This window comes from Botryllus schlosseri, chromosome 7, assembly GCF_051294905.1.
Source record: "Botryllus schlosseri isolate E-star chromosome 7, Bs_hap1, whole genome shotgun sequence".
Taxonomy (NCBI): domain Eukaryota; kingdom Metazoa; phylum Chordata; class Ascidiacea; order Stolidobranchia; family Styelidae; genus Botryllus; species Botryllus schlosseri.
Window position 1 is genome coordinate 28,179,349 of NC_137242.1, and position 25,057 is coordinate 28,204,405.

Genomic DNA, 25,057 nt, shown 5'->3' on the forward strand with positions numbered 1-25,057 from the left:
ATAACTCGAGAGATTGCGTAAGCCTAATTGGAAAGGTCAACGAGTTCGGACACATACCCAATTGTTATCTCATACATTGGGCCTGTCATATTGAATCCAAAACATCATTCTGAAGAACCAAGAATATAGCAGTCTCGGAAACTCGGTCTCGGTACAGCATAGGAGATTTTGGCCTTGAAACTGGAGACTGTAACACGACACATATGGTTTTATTACTGTCTATAGGTCTGCTGCGAAATCGCCTTTGGAAAATATATTACCGAATATATACGTGGGTGAAAGCCGTACACTGTTACATGACATCATCGAGAAGTAGCCTCATGGCCCTTTTCGGTATGGTACACTGTCAAAATAATGCAAACAGACCGAATTTTGCGTAAAATTTACTGAGGAATAGGCTGATCAAGTGATCAGCTGTTAGCCGACATCGAAAACGAAATAGCTATCGCGCTTGACAGAGGGCTGTAAGCAAATGGCTTGAAGGCCACAATTTCACGGTGAAATTGACATTGGAGAATATAATATCAAAGTAAATATTTGAATGCAAATGAGAATGATATCATCATCTCGTCACCTATCTCAGTATGGAACACAGTTAACGTTACCACAGATACACCGGCTTTTGCGTGAAATCCGCAATGCGTTGTATGCTAAAGTGTCAGATCTGAGCACATCTCTACCATATTCGACCTTGATAACGAAATTACTGCCCTAATCATTGAGTGTCAACCTTGAGACTTGGCACAGCGTTCGATACTAAAATCAAAACACACCTTGCAAAATCTCATGACAGATCTAGGTAAGGAGCATCGTTAAAATCAATAGAGACCAATACCGGCTTTGCGTAAAATCTGTTAGCGATAAATGACGAGTCAGCTCTCACTCGACTTAGGAAACGAAATTACCACTAACATAGTTCAGTGACAAAATTAAAACTTGGTACAGCGTTCGATACTAACATTAAGACTTACCGTGCCAAATGTCATAACCGATCTCAGTATTGAACATCGTCAAAATCAATGGATACCAATACCGGCTTTCGAGTAAAATCTGTTTGCGATACATGACGGATCAGCACACACTCAACTTCGGAAACGGATTTACTACCCTAAACTTTAAGTAGAAACCCTGAAACTTGGGGCAATGTTAAATACCACCATCACGACATGACATACCAAGTTTCAAGAGTTTTCATGGTGTGAAACACCATCAAAATCGACCTATACCAGCAAAGGTCGACTAAACGCATATGACGGTAACCGAGTTCAGATATAGATACGATTGTTACATCACACCTTAGGGGCACAGACCTATTGAGCCCCGGTTGCTCGGTAATTTTATGAATAGGAGAGAGTAAATCACCGTTTCTTTATTGTGCGCGGCTTTGAGAGAATAGACAGTCAAAGCTTGTTATGAGCGCAACCGGGGCAAGCCCCGGCTAGGCATTCGCAAAGCGAAAACACAGAAGAGGATTCGATTTTCGCAGAGACTTCGCTATATATGGGCATTTACAAGCGAAAGGACAAGAAGAATACGATTTTCGCTGTGATTTCGGTATATATAGATTGTTGTGCGTCTATAAATGGTAAAGAATTGTTATTGAACAGAATTTTAGGTGGGGCAATGCCCCAGTTGCCCTATAGGACGAGCCGCCACTGCTAATTGTCGCTTGTTAGGTTTAATCAGGGTTGTAATGACTCGAGTCATGACTCGACTCGAGTCAGACTCGAGTCATGATTTTCAGATGACTCGACTCGACTCGAGTCATTTTCTCAAATAACGGAAATGACTCGACTCGAGTCAATCTGTGTATTGACTCGACTTGGACTCGAGTCAATGCGCATGACTCGAAGCAAGTCATTGACTCGGGATTCAGACGGCGAAGACAGACATTTCATTGTAATTTCGTAGCCAACACACTATTGGGATTTCGTTTGCTGGTACTGGTGCTTGAAAATGCGACCAGAAACTGGCAAAAGCGAGGAAAATTGATATATTATAAATGCGAACCATTCAATATCACCAAACAGAGTTAAAAAGTGGGTTTAGGAAGACTTAACTGGAAACTGAGCAGTAGGGTTGTTAAAAAAAAAAACATTTTTTTCCAAATCTCACTCGCCTGGTGACTAAATCGTCAGGCTGTCCAAGAAAATGATGCACACCAAATTTGACTCAATTCCAACCAGTCAAGGCCGTGCAATCTTGAATTGAAATTTTTAATTTATTATTAAAAATAAAAAAATAAAAATTCTCAAATTTTTCTGTCAAGCCCATGAAATTGTTGAGCTGTCTTCAAAGACGATGCAAAACAAATTTGAGTCAATTCCGACTAGTAGAAGCGGAACTATTTGAGTTTTTCGTTGATAATCCCCGGATCAAGGATAATCCGACAATTATCAACGAAAAACGCGAATTACACCGCTTCTACTAGTCGGAATTGACTCAAATTTTTTTTGCATCGTCTTTGAAGACAGCTCAACAATTTCATGGGGTTGACAGAAAATTTCAAGAATTTTTATTTTTTCATTTTTATTAATAAATTAAAAATTTCAATTCAAGATTGCACGGCCTTGACTGGTTGGAATTGAGTCAAATTTGGTGTGCATCATTTTCTTGGACAACCTGACGATTTAGTCAATAGGCGAGTGAGATTTGGAAAAAAAGTTTTTTTGAACAACCCTACTGAGCAGCCAACACAATGACTTGGACTCGGACTCGAGTCGTAATACCATGACTCGGACTCGATCCTCTGTTCGCTGACTTGGACTCGGACTTGACTCGGTGGGAATTGAAAACGACTCGACTTGACTCGAGTCAAAAATATAAAAGTGTGATTGACTTGTGACTCGGAGCGTTGTGACTTGGTTACAACCCTGGGTTTAATCCAACCAGGCAAGTTCTTACATATCGTGAAACTAGCTCTTCACGGGTGACACCAGTACTGATGTGATACCAGTCGTCATAATGGGTTTGAGTTTCGATAAGAACAATATCATTCTGAGATCTCCAGTCTCCATGTGCCGTACTATCAACTCGGTTTCTGCTGTGAGTCAAAAACTTGGTCAAGGCACTGAAAACACGTTCAAGCAAATATCAGCGGGGAAGGACAACAACGAAGAAGTCAACCCGACTCCAGAGAAAGTATTTCTATTTGATTTAATTGTGTATCCTGAACAAGGGATTGGAGATATTGAACTCAAACTTGTTCCACAATATAATCAGCTCCTCAATCATTTCCTGCTCAGAAACTTTACAGAATGGATTGATTATCCGGTAAGGAATTTCTAATTGGATTATATCCTGGAATCAAATCACCATATCTTCGTGCAGTTTCTGAGATGATCGATTTATGTTTCTCCATCAAAATCCGTTAATCGAGCTGGACCGGTAGCACCTGCATGCTTGAGAATTAGAGTAGTTCACTTGTCGCCGAATTTCGGTGAAATTTCACGGGCGTGGACTGTCAAAAGCTGCACATTGAGCTATGCGGAAGGTGTAGAGAGCTTAGCTTGATTCATATTGATGCATCCCTGGAGGAGTCAATTTTTGACAGAATAAACGGTCGTCCATATCATGGGATGTAAATGATAGTATTGATATGGAATGCGATACTAATAATATAATCGGTAAATCTAATGAATCTTACGAATCCAAATGCCAATTTTGGGTAACTATACTGCCGGCACACTGCGCAGTGCACACACCCCAACATTCTTATAACATACTACTTAACACACACCAATGGCACCTTCAACTGCTGGCCGCTATGCCTTCACATTATTATATATTTTTCCCCAGCACTTGGGCTCGGATGAACAAAGTCATTCTGGAGTCGTTGCAAAACTTTTAATATCGCTAAAGTATATTTGGTTGAAGGCATCCCCCCAACAAAATGCAAATCGCGAAAATATGCATGGCAAGCTAACATTAAAACATATGTATCCCCAATTTCACAAAGAAAATGTTTTGTGCGATAAAGCCAACAATGAAACCCTCTTCTCATAGAATTACAACTGCGATTGGACGATTTTTCTTCATTCATTGAGAGCCACACAAGACTACGGCAATCATTCGAAAAACACATTCGACATTCTTATAAGAACGTCAACTATTTCATAACTAGGGAAACGGCAATGTATGAGTATCCAAACCAAATCTATGTTGACATTCCTGCCCTTTTGTTGTCGAATGGCGTCACTTATGAATGCCATGGCCGGCTTCTCGGCATTCTCCGAGAAGCTGATAGCGCCGATGCAGAGCGACAAAATCTCGCATTTCTGATGAGCGCCGATTCCTAACATCCACACTCCACAGCAATGCCTGCGATATTGCTTCGACTTGAACCTCACATATTCCTGTACTGTTGTCGAAGCTCTCGGTCGCTCATTCCATGCCTGCCTCATGAATAGGCCTAAGGAATGCACATCCAGTTCATTCTCTGTCTTGGATCCATCGCTTAAGTGTAAAACAAAACGAGAGCCCTATATTACCGACTTATGTACTTGGAACAAACCGATGCCTCACCTCTTATGGCCCTGCCTTATGAATGCGTATTATTACATATTAGATTACGCGTAGGCTATCTCTACGTTGTGCGTCGGGGTTCGGTAAAACCCGGCACGCGTGCCATTTGCGGCACGCGAGATGATTTTTCATGGCATAACCACATTTTGTGGTGTACTGAAAACGTACTACGACCTCAACGCAAGTTTGGTTTTTATTAACTAAATGAAGACTCGAGCAACTAAACGCGGTACATAAAACACTCAATATATAAGGTAGGGTAAGATGCGGGTAATCAACACAAATGCGAGTAATCAACACAATTGGTGAGATCACGAGGAAACAATAATCACCACAATCACCCCTCCTTAAAAATTAAGACTACACTATAAATAAATCGTTACAAATGACAAATTTTTAAGCTACAAACAAAACAATTTAGGCCCAATCTCCGTATCTATCAGGAGGCCGACGGATGCGAGTAGAACGACGGAGAGATACTGCAGGCATCGGACTGCCATCGACGTCGTCTGAGCGATCTACGTGAGAATCGGTGTTCGTGCGCTCCTTCTCAACTGACCGAATCGATTCTTCAACCACTTGTTCAGGTTCACGCTCCAGAATCTCCATATCTTCCTCAGTTTCGGACTTTGAACGCAAGGATTCTGTTCGTTCACGAGGAGGACACGGAGCAAGGTCTTTCACAGATACCGTACTTTCACGACCGTCTCGGCGCTTTACAAGAGCATACTTTGGATTTACTTCAATGAGTTCGACATATCCGCAGAGAGGATCGCTTTTATTTCGGACGAATTTCCTCAGGAGCGCATCTTTGCTGGATATCATCCAATCTGGAATAGATTGACCGTGCATCGATCGACGACGAAATGAAAAGAAACGTTCATGTGGAGTGACTCCGGTGGCAGTACATAATAATGACCTTATAGAGTGTAAGGCGTCTGCTAACACCGCTTCCCAAGCGCTCTCTGGCAATTTGTGAGATGCGAGTAAAAGTTTAATTGACCTCCATATCGTCTGATTAGCCCGCTCACATTGACTGTTACCCGTCGGGTGATAGGGAGTGGTACGACTGGTCGCAACACCCTTTCGGATCAAAAACTCGTGGACATCTTTAGAGAGAAAAGACTTTCCCCTGTCACTATGTACATAGCCAGGCAATCCAAACAAAGCGAACAATGACGATAAACAGCTAATAACAGTCTGCGACGTCATATCGGCGCATGGGAAGACGAAAGGAAAACGACTGAATTCGTCGATTACAACAAGCAAGTAAGGTCGCTTTCCAGCGACTGGTCCTTTGAAATCTATACTCACGCGATCCCATGCCCTAATAGCTTTGACGAGAGTATAAGCTTCTGGTCTGAAAAATCGGGGTTTAATTTCAGCACATTCTGGGCAATCTCGGCACTCCTTCTTTATTTCTTCTGTGGAAAAAGGTAAACATTTAGCTCGAACGAAGTGCATCATCCGTCGCACTCCTGGGTGCGACAGTGTTACGTGAATATTCCGTAAGCTCGATCCTGTAAAGGCACAAACTCTCGACATCGAATCGGCGGCTACGTTGTCTTTACCTGGTCGATGTTTGATGCAGTATTTGAATGCACTTAATTCGAGTTTCCACAAGGACAATTTTGTATTCTTTATCTTACTGCGATGAGATTTCGCGAATATGAAGGACAGTGCCTTTTGATCCGTGATCAAGGTAAACGGTTTTATATGAAGTAGATAGCCCCACTTACGTACTGCTTCAATAATGGCAGCTGCTTCTTTTTCTACGGCAGCGTACCTCTTCTCATGCTTGTTCAGCGTTTTGTGCGCAAACGCTACCGGCCTCCCTCTTTGGCTGAGTATTGCAGCAATGGCGAATTCAGAAGCATCACACTCGATGGTAAATTCTTCATCCTCCAGAATACAGCCGAGACTTGACCGTAGGAAATCGTTCTTCAATTGCCGAAATGCCATCAAGGAGGCTTCGCTGCTTAAGGGAAATGTCAAATCGTTGTTACATAGCGGACCAATTTTACCGGAAAAATTCGATATCCACTTCGTGTAGTAAGAAAACATTCCCAGACAACGTTTCAAACTTTTTCCGTCAGAAGGCGCAGGTAAGTCAACTAGAGGCTTCAGATGAGCAGGATCAGGCTTTATGGAGTCGTGAGCGACGAGGTGTCCCAAAATGGACAATTCCTTAACACAGAACTTGCACTTGTTAACATTCAGAGTTAGATCACAAACCTTCGCGGCGGTTATAAAAGCTTGCAAACGTTCATCATGCTGTTGCTTTGTATCGCCATAAATTGTAATGTCGTCTAGATAAGCGACAGTGCCTTTCAGTCCGTTGCCTTCTATAAATCTGTCAATAAAGCGTTGAAACGCAGCAACTCCATTAGTGACTCCAAAGGGAAGCCTGCAAAATTGATATAGACGACCACAAGCTTCGAATGCAGTAAAAGGCTTATCATTACTTCCAAGAGGTATATGATGGTAAGCGGACTTCAAATCTATCGCACTGTACCATTTACCTCGAGCTACTTCATTTACGACGTTTTCAATCTTCGGAAGCGGATACGCAAGTAGTTAGTATGATCGGTCGCGATTCGTAATGGAGTTCTTATGGATGCGGCGGCACGGTGCCGAGAAACTCGTGGTGGCACGGTGACCCTTATCTCTTATTGGTGCGGTGGCACGGTGCCATTGTGTCTTATGGCGGGGGTCGCATGGTTACCTTTTCGGGTATAGGCTGCGGCGGCACGGTGCCGTGAAAACTCGTGGCGGCATGGTTACCTTTTCAGGTATAGGCGCGGTGACATGGTGACCTTTCAGGTAGAGATGATTTGACTAACGTTGTGGGTATAGGCGCGGCGACATGGTGTTGAATATGTATCTGGTATGGTAAATAGTGACGTCATTGGTTCTTAGTTAATGTATATGTCGCAAATTATTATATATGACCGGTCCGAGTTGATCCTAACGTTTACGGTGAGTGCGACAATGATATATCGTTATTCTTATGGGCGCGGCGATGATTCGTACTTTCGTTTATAGAATGCGGGCGGCATGTCGTACTTTCAGCAAAAAGGGTGTGAAATAGTTTGCTAAATCTAGGAATCAGTCGCTTGGTAATTAGTTTACCACAGAGCCGGCGTAGACGGCGATTCGAATACCAACAATAGCCGCGTTCACATACTATCACTTCAAAAAGATGTGAAATATTTGTAAAATCCTACGAGCGCTGACAGGATAACACATCAGACAGCCATCTCTCGTGGTTTGGTGTTACAGAGACAGGAATCACGCACAAGTAATATTTTAGTAATTAGTTTGTCGCAGAGCCGGCGTAGACGGTGGTTCCAACACCAACAATAGCCGCGTTCACATACTAACACTCCAAATAGGTGTGAAATAGTTTGCAAACCCTGCGATCGCTGACAAGATAATGTCTCGGACATAGCCATCTTTCGCGACTTGGTGTTACATGCATGCCGATCGCTCACGCGGTGAAATTTGAGTGAGCAGTTTGTCACAGAACTTGATTTCACTCGTAAGATTTAATAAGTAACGAATAACAGAACCGCAGTGTCGGTAACTTGAATTGTGACAAATTGTCACTTATTTCTGCTCTAACCCTAATCCTTTGTGAAGTGAACGCTTATTCAGAAAGGTGTGAAATAATTTTAAAATCCTACGTCCGCTCACAGGGTAATGCTCCAGACATAGCGATCGCTCACGATTTGGTGTTACAGACATACCGATCGCTCACAAGGTAATATTTCGTAATTAGTTTGTCACAGAGCCGTCGCAGACGGTGATTCGTAAACCAACAATTTGACACTTTCTGGTGTTCGCTATATGTTTTGACACTTCGGAACGTGGTTGACTTTAGTTGTATGATAAGAATCATGCGAATATACAAGTAATGTGTCAATTTGTCATCTTGAAATGAAACTTACTACACAGCTCAAGTTGATTCGTATCTGAATGTGTTAATTCGGTACAATTCTAATTATTTTGAGAAATCTTTTTAACGTGATCTTTTGATTCGACCGTAACCTGAATATTACTGACGCCGACTTTCAGCCACATCGAATTATTCGCACATTCCGCGCCGCTGCCTATAGAATCAATACCAACTATAACTCTACAAGAATCAAGAATCACAAGTATGTGCATTATACAGTTATTGTCTTTCACAACATGAAATCAAACTCTTAACAAAAACACGCAACTAATCATTTGCCGACTCTAGCATTACCAAAAAATTCAGGTATTGTTGATTGAAAATCATTGAGTCCTTATTATCAAAAATGTTATAGTGCCGCATCCGAATCCATTTGCAGGATGTATAAAAGGAAATTCAGATAATCCAAAATGAAATATTAGGACTTTGACATAGTCTGAATTGAAATACATTGACAAACGTGACTACCAACTTTCACCCAGTCACATTTCGAGATTATACGCACATTGATTTGAAACAAGTAATGAAACATTACAACTCTATTCGCGACCTGTCTTTACGTTTGTCAAAGAGAGTTTCGGAAATACTATCACTATGACATCTCAACATTTTAACATCTTACCATACGCAAAAGAGTGAAATACAAAAACCTTGTCAAGTGAATCCGTTTGTAACTCACCCAACCAAAGCAAAAAGTATCCGTACGAAAAGTAGACAAGACTACGCAAGTAATCACTTCAACCCACAAACATATCAAGTTCGGTCTTAGGCATATACCACCAACTCGTCTTTTTTGTTCAACTGTAAAAGTCGTTACTATTCCGCAAGACAAAGAAATTACTATGCGGTATATTTTGTAAGACACAAGTAATTACTTCTCGGTGCCGGCGACTTGAGATTAACATAATATGTTTGAGTATACGAGATTTGAAAGTTTGACCATCGTAGTTGAGAATTCATTTCTTACAATCGAACGCACGTGTTATATCGGAAATTATCGTGATGTAAACATAAGGATTGTCACATCGATTTGACATATGGGATTTTGTAATGGTCAATCATGACTTGATTATTAAATTATTCGCGTTAATTAGATCCGTCGTTGTGGTGAAGGTTATTATGACAGCAACAAACTTTTCAGTACCGTTGTTATTAACATATTGAGTTGTAAAACTATGCGTGTCTGAAATGTTCATGATTGAAAAATTATTCCACCTTGGTACATATCACTCTGCGTATCGCGGATATCAGAAAATATTTTACAAATGTAATTGTTTCCAGTAACCAAGACTAAAGATGAAACAACAATTCCGTTTGCTGGTTAACAACCGGTGCAATACTTTATTGTCAGAATCTGTGACAGTGAATTGAAACACACTCACCTTACGCATTACGAATAAATCACTTTAGACTCCGGGCGGCGTCATTTAGTCCGTGTTAAACTCTGTTCACACTCTCTGTCGAATGCATGAAATGTAAAACATTACGAGGTTACACTCCAAGACTTTGATCATCACGAAAGTAAATAGAGGTATACTTGTTGGATACATCCTATTCAACAGATTTGGTTGATACAAAACTCATAACAACAATAAAATCGAAGTATGTGCTACACTGAAATCTACAAAAATGTGTTTGTATTGCTGTTCGTAGTAGTGATATCGATTTGAGCCTCCAGAATAATTATCATCATCTAACCAAACTACTGAAAGTCGTTGATGATGTTCACTGATTGCATACTAGAGCTATTTGTGCAACGCACACGATCAGAGAAATTGGAAAATTTTCCCATTGTCATTCGTCAAAGTAAATTTCATCACAATACTCACTCACTAAATACCTTACTTGTATGTGATTGAATCGCCGGTAATTAACTAGCTAAATCAAACCCCTAAGAAATTCCACTCACTCATCGGATATGAAACAGCGTCGCTTAATGTATGCTTTTCTAAATGTAAATCATATACGTCCAGCAGAAAACAATTTTCACACACTCGGAAATGAAACCAATGTGTTGGTCTCCATTCGATATTTTGTTTGTGTCAAATACTTTGCAATGAACACATTTGAGTGGTTGAGCTTTACATCATCAAGCTGTCATTTGTAAATCAAGATTTCGGTAAACTTGTAAATGTATCGTTTAACTAACCGAAATTTAGTGATTGGTGAACATACCAAACGATACACATCCACCTCCGAAATACTGCGTTGATCTTAATTTCCATCATCGTGATAATCGAAGTACATTTTCTTTCGAATTCGTAACAACCGGCGTTTCTATGACAATGATAAATTTTTGACAAGTTATGCTTAGAAGATTGGTTGCATATCGCGAAAAATAATATACCACTCATATTGATACTCATATTACTTGAGCTTCTCCGCTTAATGTAAATGCAAACTCAGCCGTCTTTTAACATCACAAAGACATTGATAAAAAGTAGGCAATCAAACGCTACAAGTTTAACTTTTGTAGGTTGTGTATGATTACCCCACGCAACTCATTTCTTACCAAAGGTATATGAAATATATTCATGGTACACGAAAATACTCGATATTCCCATGCTACGAACCTGTACAATGATTGGTGACGCTTTCAAACTGTTTCGATACCTCAATACCTTTATTGTCTGAATGGATGCTCATGTATCTTAATAATCAAATAGTTCAACACAGTACTAGTATTAACAGAAACATCAGAGTTGTTTACACAAAAGTTTGTAAGTGTACAGTATGCGAATACCATGTGTAAGTCCAGCACAATTGTGGTATCCATCCGAGTTTAGTTAACACAATTTACGACACCGAGGTCGCCTCATCTTTCGTAAGACAACAAACCAACCAAGGCTTCAGGATATGTCCATGTCATAGCAATAAATCAGCTACTCCAACAACAGAGTACATATGTTTTCTAGTTACGGTACTTACATCTTACACACAAGTCAATCTACTTTGCTAACGAAAAGTGTTGAGTCATCACATGGTTGTCCTCACAACAATACAACTAAAACATACTAGCATACAAAATGGTCGTTATAATTTGCACACCAACGGTACATCGTACAAGTAACGAGTCTCGAGAATCCAGTAATTCAAATAACGTGAAAGTGTTTCCACGCCAAGTTGTTATGTTGACGAAAGCGTATATTGTAATATCATGATCGATTTGCATTCGTTGGTCACAAAATGTCACTACTCTAAATAATTATTTTTCCCTCAAACACGGTACATCGTACAAGTAACAAGGGTCTTGAGGGTCGAGTTATTGAAAAAAAAACTTTAAAGTGTTTCTCCTGCACCAAGTCGTTATGTTGACGAAAGCGTATATTGTAATACCATGATCGATTCGCATTCGTTGGTCACAAACTGTCACTACTCTAAATAATTATTTTTCACAAAAACACAAAAGCATACTTGTCACCATTCGTTTTCATCAAGCACGAGTTCAAGAAACTTACTTACTACGACACGAATAGCTATTTTTATGTTGTGTAAATAGGTAATAATAAATTTTAGTAACACTATATCAACATCATCGAGTTGTGCGAATAGATTTACATGTGGTCTTGCGGTCTTAATCGAAGCACACAGCGTGGTCTAATGTAGAGTCCTCTTTATTGTACAGCAACTCGGTAATCGAGCTGTATGCATTAACATTTGAACAAAGATCTTGCTTCGTCACGTGAAAAATATCTTCACTGTCACGATACTCTGCACAAGATGTGTGAGTCATCTCTATTGTACAGCAACTCGGTAATCGAAATGCATTAACATTTAAACAACGATCTTGGTTCGTCACGCGAAAAATATCTTTACTGTCCCGACACTCTGATACTCTGCACAAGATGTGTAAATCATTTTCATACTCGTAATATTACGCTAACGAAATACCGACGTCAAGCGAAAACGTTTAACAACATCAATGACACTGAACATACGATACCTACCCGAGTAAAAATATCATTTTCGTTTGGACAACTGATGTTTACCTGTGTAAAATTACCATTTTCCCTTGGAAATATATTTTTTCCCCCAGCAACAAACCATTTTCACTTGGAAATATATTTTTTCCCTGAGCAACAAACCATTTTCACTTGACGGTCCGTCGTTAACCTGAGTAAAAATATCACTTTCCTTTGGAGATCTATCGTTTATCCAGAATAAAAATACATTTTCACTTGGAAATCGACCTTTTCTCTGAACAACAAACCCTTTTCGTCTGCAAATCTATTTTTTCCTACAACAACAAACCATTTTCACTTGGAAAAATACTTTTTACCTAGAGTAACTAATCATTTTCTTTTGGAAATATATTTTCTCCCTGGGCAACAAACCCTTTTCGTTTGGAAAACTATCATTTACCCGAGTACCAATACCGTTTTCACTTGGAAATCTATCTTTTCTCTGGGTAACAATACCATTTTCGTTTTGAAAACCGACCACCACACCGGTCAATTTGATATTTTTGTATATTGTTACAACGGACAGTGACAAAATATATACCAACAACGACTCCGATACATTTGTGTAGTCGCATATTCAATTGTGCTGGTGCACCCCGTCAAAATCATCGGTTACCCACATGCAATGTGCTGTACATCGACGTGTATGTTTTGGAAATGGGACAATAGGTTTCGACACGTCTGTGATGTCCGGGTTCGTGCTTTGGATTTTCCAGAGTCAAAATGTCTGAATAAAACACCTCCTCGACGATGGTTGGTACGTGGATAACGGTGTTCGGAAAACGGTTGAATTTATGTTTCCCACCGCGCTAACAATTCGGTTTGAGTTTTCTCCCGCATGTTTACTATATTGTGTCTTTATTGGTCAATACATGTCGCTCCAGTCAGCTGAAACCGGATGAACATAAGAAAGTGTGTGATCGGATCCGGGTATTCACTCACGACCCAACGACCAATATTCAAGTAAACATGTTACACCTTGTGTTTCCACGAAAAAATACCACCCACACAAACGTCGCGATTGTTTGGCCACACAAGTATACGCGTAAATGGAGGTGTCTGACATTGCATGGAATGTGTTGGTATAAAAACATCGGGGAGTAAGCCTTCGATCCACAGACATTATCATAGCCGGCAATTTTGATGCAGATCGAATGTCACCAATTTTCATAGATTTCCAAGTGAAAACGGTATTGGTACTCGGGTAAATGATAGTTTTCCAAACGAAAAGGGTTTGTTGCCCAGTGAGAAAATATATTTCCAAAAGAAAATGATTAGTTACTCTAGGTAAAAAGTATTTTTCCAAGTGAAAATGGTTTGTTGTTGTAGGAAAAAATAGATTTGCAGACGAAAAGGGTTTGTTGTTCAGAGAAAAGGTCGATTTCCAAGTGAAAATGTATTTTTATTCTGGATAAACGATAGATCTCCAAAGGAAAGTGATATTTTTACTCAGGTTAACGACGGACCGTCAAGTGAAAATGGTTTGTTGCTCAGGGAAAAAATATATTTCCAAGTGAAAATGGTTTGTTGCTGAGGGAAAAAATATATTTCCAAACGAAAATGATATTTTTACTCGGGTAGGTATCGTATGTTCAGTGTCATTGATGTTGTTAAACGTTTTCGCTTGACGTCGGTATTTCGTTAGCGTAATATTACGAGTATGAAAATGATTTACACATCTTGTGCAGAGTATCAGAGTGTCGGGACAGTAAAGATATTTTTCGCGTGACGAACCAAGATCGTTGTTTAAATGTTAATGCATTTCGATTACCGAGTTGCTGTACAATAGAGATGACTCACACATCTTGTGCAGAGTATCGTGACAGTGAAGATATTTTTCACGTGACGAAGCAAGATCTTTGTTCAAATGTTAATGCATACAGCTCGATTACCGAGTTGCTGTACAATAAAGAGGACTCTACATTAGACCACGCTGTGTGCTTCGATTAAAACCGCAAGACCACATGTAAATCTATTCGCACAACTCGATGATGTTGATATAGTGTTACTAAAATTTATTATTACCTATTTACACAACATAAAAATAGCTATTCATGTCGTAGTAAGTAAGTTTCTTGAACTCGTGCTTGATGAAAACGAATGGTGACAAGTATGCTTTTGTGTTTGAGTGAAAAATAATTATTTAGAGTAGTGACAGTATGTGACCAACGAATGCGAATCGATCATGGTATTACAATATACGCTTTCGTCAACATAACGACTTGGTGCAGGAGAAACACTTTAAAGTTTTTTTTTCAATAACTCGACCCTCAAGACCCTTGTTACTTGTACGATGTACCGTGTTTGAGGGAAAAATAATTATTTAGAGTAGTGACATTTTGAGACCAACGAATGCAAATCGATCATGATATTACAATATACGCTTTCGTCAACATAACAACTTGGCGTGGAAACACTTTCACGTTATTTGAATAACTGGATTCTCGAGACTCGTTACTTGTACGATGTACCGTTGGTGTGCAAATTATAACGACCATTTTGTATGCTAGTATGTTTTAGTTGTATTGTTGTGAGGACAACCATGTGATGACCAGAGGTGGTCAGTAACGAAGTACTTCTACTTTTTCGAAGTACTCAAGTAGTTTTCCTCTACTTCCGGTACTTACTCAAGTAGATCTGATTTTTGCTACTTCTACTTCTACTTCATAATATTTTGTGATCTACTTACTTACTTTTCGCTATTTTCAGTTTGTCAAGTAGAAGTAGTTCAATCTTCCAATCAGGAAAATAGCCTGAGGAATTTCGGAGCTGTTTTCACGGAGTACCAACATTTAATTTCCATAAAAGTTGAGTAAAGCCCAAAATTTTCGTCGCGCTTGGCGCGCAGTGGTATGGGCGTTGCCAGTATGATTTCCCGCGAAAGTATCGATCAATATAATTTATAGCTAGCGGGTTGGCGTGATTGCGTTCACACAGGGATATCTAGAACTATATATCTAGAAATCCCTGAGTTCACACCACATTGTCGCCCTTCGCCTATATGAAATGATTCATCGCAGTACATGGGGCTCATCATAACGTTTGAAACCGATGTTTCGCAATCTAGCATTTACTTGTCATATTTTAATCTCGCATGTCCATTAGGGCTCTTCAAAAATGACTCTTTTTCTCGAAACGTACTGGCTACTTGATAAAATTGTTAGGTTACCTAATTTAAGCCTACACACAAAATTTGGTTCAATTCCAGCCAGTAACCGCTTTGCTACAGGAGAAGTAAGTTTTTATTTTTTATTTAAAATAAATAATAAAAAATTTGAAAATTTTCTGTTCACCCCATGAAAGTGTTAGGCTGTCTATAGAAACGATGCTCACCAAATTCGGTTCAATTCCAACCAGTGGAAGCGGGGTTATTGCCGACGAAAAATTTGGATTTGAATAAAATAGTATTTACGGTGACCGATTCTTTGTTTATTTATTATAGATGTGCTCACCGTAAATACTATTTTATTCAAATCCAAATTTTGAATTGAACCAACTTTGGGGAACATCGTTTCTATAGACAGCCTAACACTTTCATGGGGTGAACAGAGAATTTTCAAATTTTTTATTATTTATTTTTATATGATAAATAGAAACTTACTTCTCCTGTAGCAAAGCGGTTACTGGCTGGAATTGAACCAAATTTTGTGTGTAGGCTTAAATTAGGCAACCTAACAATTTTATTAAGTAGCCAGTACGATTTGAGAAAAAAAGTCAATTTTGAAGAGCCCTAATGTCCATGGCGCTTCCTAACGTGGAAAATTGGACTCTGACATTTTATGTTAGTTTTAGAGCTGTTCCAGCATACCACCTTTCAAACTTTCTGGACTAAAGGCCTGAAAAACGTGTTCAACTTTTAGAACTAGTATTTATGTTTATGAAATGTAGAAAATACCGCTATCAAAGAGAATGCTTACGACGCCATGCAGAGTCGAAGAATGTAAATTTCGACATGCGAACCCTACTGACTGATCCACAAGTACTGCGATATGTTGTTGAATATGTCAGATCGACGAGAGGAATATTGTAAAACCTTTTTATGTGCACATGTGTACCTATCTCCGTTATATTTTATGAACTTTCTGTAGGGTTTAACTTAGTTCTGTGCGTGGCGCAAAAAGCCTTCAGTTGTGATAAGCCCCACTCATGCCAATGTTTTACCTATAATAATAATATGTTTCATTTTCAATTCCCAGCATCATATACTTTGAGTTATAATTAATATCAGTTCTTTTGTATGGATATTATACATGTTGAAATATAAAAGCAAGTGTAGTAATGCCTTTAATTTCCGGAAATAAAGCTACACAATATAACATTTTTACGGTCCACCATATTTTTTTATTAACGTTTACTAATTGCGAAAAGTGTTTACACCGTATCTTATACAATACAACTTCTCCGTATTTCTCATCGACTAAACTACGGACCTTATAATATGAGGGATGGCGCCATACCATGCTATTTTCTAAAACGTGCTGTTCGAGAAAACAGTATAAGTACCGCATTTCCATATCAATCCTATCACATTCATCCCATGATGTGGACGAATGCTTATGCTATCGAAAATTGGATACCTGCGGATGCATCAATGTGAATCAAGCTAGTCACCTTTCGCACAGCTCATTTGCACCTTTATACAATCCATGTGAACTAATTGGTATCGTTTTCAAAACTACTTACTTACTTGAGTACTTTTAGAGTCAGTTAATTCTACTTCTACTTCAAGTAGTTTTAGATTGCTTATGAAAGAAGTACTTCTACTCGTACTTGAGTAGATTTTTTCGTCGCTACTTCTACTTCTACTTGAGTAGCTTTCTTGACTACTTTGACCACCTCTGGTGATGACTCAACACTTTTCGTTAGCAAAGTAGATTGACTTGTGTGTAAGATGTAAGTACCGTAACTAGAAAACATATGTACTCTGTTGTTGGAGTAGCTGATTTATTGCTATGACATGGACATATCCTGAAGCCTTGGTTGGTTTGTTGTCTTACGAAAGATGAGGCGACCTCGGTGTCGTAAATTGTGTTAACTAAACTCGGATGGATACCACAATTGTGCTGGACTTACACATGGTATTCGCATACTGTACACTTACAAACTTTTGTGTAAACAACTCTGATGTTTCTGTTAATACTAGTACTGTGTTGAACTATTTGATTATTAAGATACATGAGCATCCATTCAGACAATAAAGGTATTGAGGTATCGAAACAGTTTGAAAGCGTCACCAATCATTGTACAGGTTCGTAGCATGGGAATATCGAGTATTTTCGTGTACCATGAATATATTTCATATACCTTTGGTAAGAAATGAGTTGCGTGGGGTAATCATACACAACCTACAAAAGTTAAACTTGTAGCGTTTGATTGCCTACTTTTTATCAATGTCTTTGTGATGTTAAAAGACGGCTGAGTTTGCATTTACATTAAGCGGAGAAGCTCAAGTAATATGAGTATCAATATGAGTGGTATATTATTTTTCGCGATATGCAACCAATCTTCTAAGCATAACTTGTCAAAAATTTATCATTGTCATAGAAACGCCGGTTGTTACGAATTCGAAAGAAAATGTACTTCGATTATCACGATGATGGAAATTAAGATCAACGCAGTATTTCGGAGGTGGATGTGTATCGTTTGGTATGTTCACCAATCACTAAATTTCGGTTAGTTAAACGATACATTTACAAGTTTACCGAAATCTTGATTTACAAATGACAGCTTGATGATGTAAAGCTCAACCACTCAAATGTGTTCATTGCAAAGTATTTGACACAAACAAAATATCGAATGGAGACCAACACATTGGTTTCATTTCCGAGTGTGTGAAAATTGTTTTCTGCTGGACGTATATGATTTACATTTAGAAAAGCATACATTAAGCGACGCTGTTTCATATCCGATGAGTGAGTGGAATTTCTTAGGGGTTTGATTTAGCTAGTTAATTACCGGCGATTCAATCACATACAAGTAAGGTATTTAGTGAGTGAGTATTGTGATGAAATTTACTTTGACGAATGACAATGGGAAAATTTTCCAATTTCTCTGATCGTGTGCGTTGCACAAATAGCTCTAGTATGCAATCAGTGAACATCATCAACGACTTTCAGTAGTTTGGTTAGATGATGATAATTATTCTGGAGGCTCAAATCGATATCACTACTACGAACAGCAATACAAACACATTTTTGTAGATTTCAGTGTAGCACATACTTCGATTTTATTGTTGTTATGAGTTTTGTATCAACCAAATCTGTTGAATAGGATGTATCCAACAAGTATACCTCTATTTACTTTCGTGATGATCAAAGTCTTGGAGTGTAACCTCGTAATGTTTTACATTTCATGCATTCGACAGAGAGTGTGAACAGAGTTTAACACGGACTAAATGACGCCGCCCGGAGTCTAAAGTGATTTATTCGTAATGCGTAAGGTGAGTGTGTTTCAATTCACTGTCACAGATTCTGACAATAAAGTATTGCACCGGTTGTTAACCAGCAAACGGAATTGTTGTTTCATCTTTAGTCTTGGTTACTGGAAACAATTACATTTGTAAAATATTTTCTGATATCCGCGATACGCAGAGTGATATGTACCAAGGTGGAATAATTTTTCAATCATGAACATTTCAGACACGCATAGTTTTACAACTCAATATGTTAATAACAACGGTACTGAAAAGTTTGTTGCTGTCATAATAACCTTCACCACAACGACGGATCTAATTAACGCGAATAATTTAATAATCAAGTCATGATTGACCATTACAAAATCCCATATGTCAAATCGATGTGACAATCCTTATGTTTACATCACGATAATTTCCGATATAACACGTGCGTTCGATTGTAAGAAATGAATTCTCAACTACGATGGTCAAACTTTCAAATCTCGTATACTCAAACATATTATGTTAATCTCAAGTCGCCGGCACCGAGAAGTAATTACTTGTGTCTTACAAAATATACCGCATAGTAATTTCTTTGTCTTGCGGAATAGTAACGACTTTTACAGTTGAACAAAAAAGACGAGTTGGTGGTATATGCCTAAGACCGAACTTGATATGTTTGTGGGTTGAAGTGATTACTTGCGTAGTCTTGTCTACTTTTCGTACGGATACTTTTTGCTTTGGTTGGGTGAGTTACAAACGGATTCACTTGACAAGGTTTTTGTATTTCACTCTTTTGCGTATGGTAAGATGTTAAAATGTTGAGATGTCATAGTGATAGTATTTCCGAAACTCTCTTTGACAAACGTAAAGACAGGTCGCGAATAGAGTTGTAATGTTTCATTACTTGTTTCAAATCAATGTGCGTATAATCTCGAAATGTGACTGGGTGAAAGTTGGTAGTCACGTTTGTCAATGTATTTCAATTCAGACTATGTCAAAGTCCTAATATTTCATTTTGGATTATCTGAATTTCCTTTTATACATCCTGCAAATGGATTCGGATGCGGCACTATAACATTTTTGATAATAAGGACTCAATGATTTTCAATCAACAATACCTGAATTTTTTGGTAATGCTAGAGTCGGCAAATGATTAGTTGCGTGTTTTTGTTAAGAGTTTGATTTCATGTTGTGAAAGACAATAACTGTATAATGCACATACTTGTGATTCTTGATTCTTGTAGAGTTATAGTTGGTATTGATTCTATAGGCAGCGGCGCGGAATGTGCGAATAATTCGATGTGGCTGAAAGTCGGCGTCAGTAATATTCAGGTTACGGTCGAATCAAAAGATCACGTTAAAAAGATTTCTCAAAATAATTAGAATTGTACCGAATTAACACATTCAGATACGAATCAACTTGAGCTGTGTAGTAAGTTTCATTTCAAGATGACAAATTGACACATTACTTGTATATTCGCATGATTCTTATCATACAACTAAAGTCAACCACGTTCCGAAGTGTCAAAACATATAGCGAACACCAGAAAGTGTCAAATTGTTGGTTTACGAATCACCGTCTGCGACGGCTCTGTGACAAACTAATTACGAAATATTACCTTGTGAGCGATCGGTATGTCTGTAACACCAAATCGTGAGCGATCGCTATGTCTGGAGCATTACCCTGTGAGCGGACGTAGGATTTTAAAATTATTTCACACCTTTCTGAATAAGCGTTCACTTCACAAAGGATTAGGGTTAGAGCAGAAATAAGTGACAATTTGTCACAATTCAAGTTACCGACACTGCGGTTCTGTTATTCGTTACTTATTAAATCTTACGAGTGAAATCAAGTTCTGTGACAAACTGCTCACTCAAATTTCACCGCGTGAGCGATCGGCATGCATGTAACACCAAGTCGCGAAAGATGGCTATGTCCGAGACATTATCTTGTCAGCGATCGCAGGGTTTGCAAACTATTTCACACCTATTTGGAGTGTTAGTATGTGAACGCGGCTATTGTTGGTGTTGGAACCACCGTCTACGCCGGCTCTGCGACAAACTAATTACTAAAATATTACTTGTGCGTGATTCCTGTCTCTGTAACACCAAACCACGAGAGATGGCTGTCTGATGTGTTATCCTGTCAGCGCTCGTAGGATTTTACAAATATTTCACATCTTTTTGAAGTGATAGTATGTGAACGCGGCTATTGTTGGTATTCGAATCGCCGTCTACGCCGGCTCTGTGGTAAACTAATTACCAAGCGACTGATTCCTAGATTTAGCAAACTATTTCACACCCTTTTTGCTGAAAGTACGACATGCCGCCCGCATTCTATAAACGAAAGTACGAATCATCGCCGCGCCCATAAGAATAACGATATATCATTGTCGCACTCACCGTAAACGTTAGGATCAACTCGGACCGGTCATATATAATAATTTGCGACATATACATTAACTAAGAACCAATGACGTCACTATTTACCATACCAGATACATATTCAACACCATGTCGCCGCGCCTTTACCCACAACGTTAGTCAAATCATCTCTACCTGAAAGGTCACCATGTCACCGCGCCTATACCTGAAAAGGTAACCATGCCACCACGAGTTTTCAAGGCACCGTGCCGCCGCAGCCTATACCCGAAAAGGTAACCATGCGACCCCCGCCATAAGACACAATGGCACCGTGCCACCGCACCCATAAGAGATAAGGGTCACCGTGCCACCACGAGTTTCTCGGCACCGTGCCGCCGCATCCATAAGAACTCCATTACGAATCGCGACCGATCATACTAACTACTTACGCATCTAGCGGAGTATAGCGGTTGATTGTTTGTGAGTAATCAACGACCAATCTCTTCTTGTGTCTGGAGTCCTTTACCACCAATACCTGAGCTCTCCACGGAGACGAGGAAGGTTCAATCACTCCAGAATCCAGAAGTTTTGAGACTTCGTCACGTATAAACACCTTGTCATCATTACTGTAGTTTCTGGACTTGGTAGCCAAGGGCTGCACGTTCCCATCTACAAACCGAAAAATACACGGCTTCTCATCCACTTTAGCAGCTATCACATTACAGGCATCAGTTGCTGCTGCAGCTGTATCAGCGCTCCCGTCAACGCTTTCATTTGTGACCATCCCATCGCCTCCGCCACTTGCTCTGCCGCTGTTGATGGTTAGATCTCCATCGCCACTGAATTCAAAAACAACTCTTTTATGCTTTTCGAAGAAATTATGGCCTAGAACCAAATCGCAACAAAGATCGTCAAGAACGCCGAACCGAACAGACTTATATATTCGATCACCCAAATCCACAGGAACACAAACGAAACCGTTCACTTCGGCGGCGAATTGTCCTGAAGCGAGTTTGATCATGGTTTGCAGTCCTCTGCCTTTCAACCCAAGCGAAGCGGCTACTTAAGAATCCATGTAATTTTCCCAAGCTCCGGAATCCAGTAAGGCACGCAACTTTGCTTTACGAATGTAAGCGGGCACAGTAGTGTTGGACAGCGAGGAACAGCCATTAGATGCAAGAATGGACGGGATTCGAGGTTCAGTGACAGACGCAGCTGTTTTCACTACTTGGGATCGACACATGTTACTGAAATGTCCTTGCTTTTGGCACTTGAAACACCTCACGTACCGAGCAGGGCATAGGACACGGTCTAAAACGTGACTGTTACCACAAAATATACACTTCGACGATTGACGACGGACTACCGCGACTTCACTTACGCCATCATTCGAAGATGTACAATCCGTGCGAGCCACGCTATTCACATTTGCGATCTCGCTCGCATCATTGTTCGCAGCAATGTGTGCGGATGCGCAATCTATGTGAGCCATGCTACTCACAGTAGCGGTGGTCTCGTAGGAACGGGAGAAGCACTCTGCTTTCTCCATAGTCTCTGCAACTTGAAGTGCTTTATCCAAAGATAGTTCCTCGTGTTCCAGAAGACGAAGACGTATATTTGCTGATCGCAATCCAGAAATGAACGCATCGCGTACAGATTCTTCCAAATGCGTTTCTGCGGTAACCGACTTGAACTCGCATTTCTTGCCCAATGTTAACAATTCTTGTGCAAATTCAGATACGCTCTCACTCGTCATTTGTTTTCTGGTCGAGAGGATATGACGAGCGTAAATAGTATTGTTCTTCTTGACATACATCTTCTTCAATTTCTCCATTGCTTCAAGGTAGTTCTATTTATCTTCGATATACGAAAATATCTCAGCAGACATGTATCCACCCATAATAGCGATCTTATTGATGGCGGAAAGTGCGGGTGAATCCGACCCACTCCCAGACGATGCGGAGCCGGCATTTCTTGATTGCTCAACGGCTTCAATATAGCTCTCCAACATACGCTTCCAATGGTTGAAAACCTTCTGCGAATCCACTGCACGTGGTAACACTTCCAACACTGGTACGCGGATGAGCTTCTCGTTGTAAGCAGCCATGTCTTTTACGGTAAAGACGACAACGTTCATTTAGTTAATAAAATTGTACTGAAAACGTACTACGACCTCAACGCAAGTTTGGTTTTTATTAACTAAATGAAGACTCGAGCAACTAAACGCGGTACATAAAACACTCAATATATAAGGTAGGGCAAGATGCGGGTAATCAACACAAATGCGAGTAATCAACACAATTGGTGAGATCACGAGGAAACAATAATCACCACATGTGGCAAAACATTTTTCAAGATGGAAAAAGCTAAAATTATTTGATAGAATAAATGAACAGATTTTATTTATACAAAACATTTTTTACGCGCTGCGCGCGATTTACCTTGGCCTGATTTCTTGATTTTGGGAAACCCGCAAAAATAAAAATGCGGCAACCTAATATCGCATGAAACCGTTTGGATGCTTTAGTCTGGGAGTGAGCACTGTGCATCCTGTGGGACCGCGAATATTTCATAAGAACCAGCATTTTGGCGCTGGGCATTTTCATGCTAGGAGACACACGTTTCGGCACCCGGCGTCTCCGCGCTTAGTGTGCGTGACCAAAATGATTTGCGGTGATGAAGCATTGAAATATAACTGCGCCGAATGTTGGCTAAAACGTTCGACATTGGTGTGTCCACTGTCCAGTGTCCAGGCGCCGAAATGACCGACACGGATACCCCAGCTCCTGCAGCTTGAGCCGCGCGTCTGGAATGAGACCCACAGAGGGTAATAATCAGTCCCGTGCCGAAATGCGAATTTGGAACTGTGTTCTTCTCACGAATGGATATATTATTTTAGTTTCGTCTGATACGTGTAAGGGATTCCAATACATCTGGAGCGACGACAACAACCTTTACCGCTATACCGCGATCTCTGGAGCTTTGCAGACAAATCTGGTTTCAGACCAACTACATTGTGACATCAAACCGACTTGCATGATACAGGAGTTGGCACATTTTTATCACCAGGCCGTCTCATCATAACATCTTCGATAAGCCTGTCCATTATTGGCTATGGTACCGAACACAGTAGACCCGGGAACGATCAAGGCAACAACAGAAGATCGATCATTACGCGACCAAATTTAAATCCTGCACAAATGACGTACATTATGGGGTACGCCTAGTGCGGTAGCGAAAAAATTTCATCGAACCTTCGCGACCAATACTGCAAGAATCACCGACTTAACCGATGCCGTTGCCAGTTTCCGGTAAATAGTTGGTGTGATTCCTTGCTTGAAACGCTAAAAACGACAAAATTAAATATGGTTGGCACGCCAGTTGGTGATATTTTGCAATTTTTCTATATTTTGGCACGCTGCATACAAAAGGTTGCCGGCCCCTGCTTTACGTAATGCGGAATCGCTTCTGCCAACATACTCTCAGCGACCAGAGATCGCCATAATTTCGAGAGTGCCTGCTATACGAAACGAATGTCTTCGGTTTACCTTTCGACTTCCACATAATATTAATTAGCTGTGCCATATGGATACATTAGCGATGCAATCAACTCTCATAGTCGACAGCTTACGGCGGCGTGTGGAGAAACCTCATACCGATTCGTCTCTCTGTCCGACAGGACGAGCTGCATTCAATCCCGCCACATTTCGAAGAGTTTATGCTGCTTTTCAGTCTCCAGTAATGCGGCTGAATCAGTGACGTGCGGTCCAATGAGTCAGGTGAGGCACTGCCTCACCTGTCGTCAGGGTGAGTAAGTGAAAATTGTGAAAACCCTCCATGAGTCGATGATTG

General features: G+C 39.9%; 1 protein-coding gene across 1 annotated transcript; it reads right to left on the reverse strand.

Moving 5' to 3' along the window:
* Window positions 1-21,650: 21,650 nt before the first annotated feature.
* Window positions 21,651-22,226, reverse strand: LOC145443434 (uncharacterized). The gene is made up of 2 exons (XM_080321400.1): window positions 21,929-22,226; window positions 21,651-21,874 (listed from the first exon to the last, which is right to left on the reverse strand). Exons 1-2 carry the CDS (start codon window positions 22,224-22,226, stop codon window positions 21,651-21,653), a joined length of 522 nt encoding a protein of 173 aa, XP_080177526.1.
* Window positions 22,227-25,057: the final 2,831 nt, after the last annotated feature.

What these genes read in the sequence shown, in the direction of transcription:
- LOC145443434 (XM_080321400.1), bottom strand. Translation starts at nt 22,226, where the DNA reads ATGATCAAACTCGCTTCAGGACAATTCGCCGCCGAAGTGAACGGTTTC. An exon ending in TGCAGCAGCAACTGATGCCT is followed by an intron (nt 21,875 to 21,928) that starts GTAATGTGATAG and finishes TTCGGTTTGTAG; the next exon opens with ATGGGAACGTGCAGCCCTTG.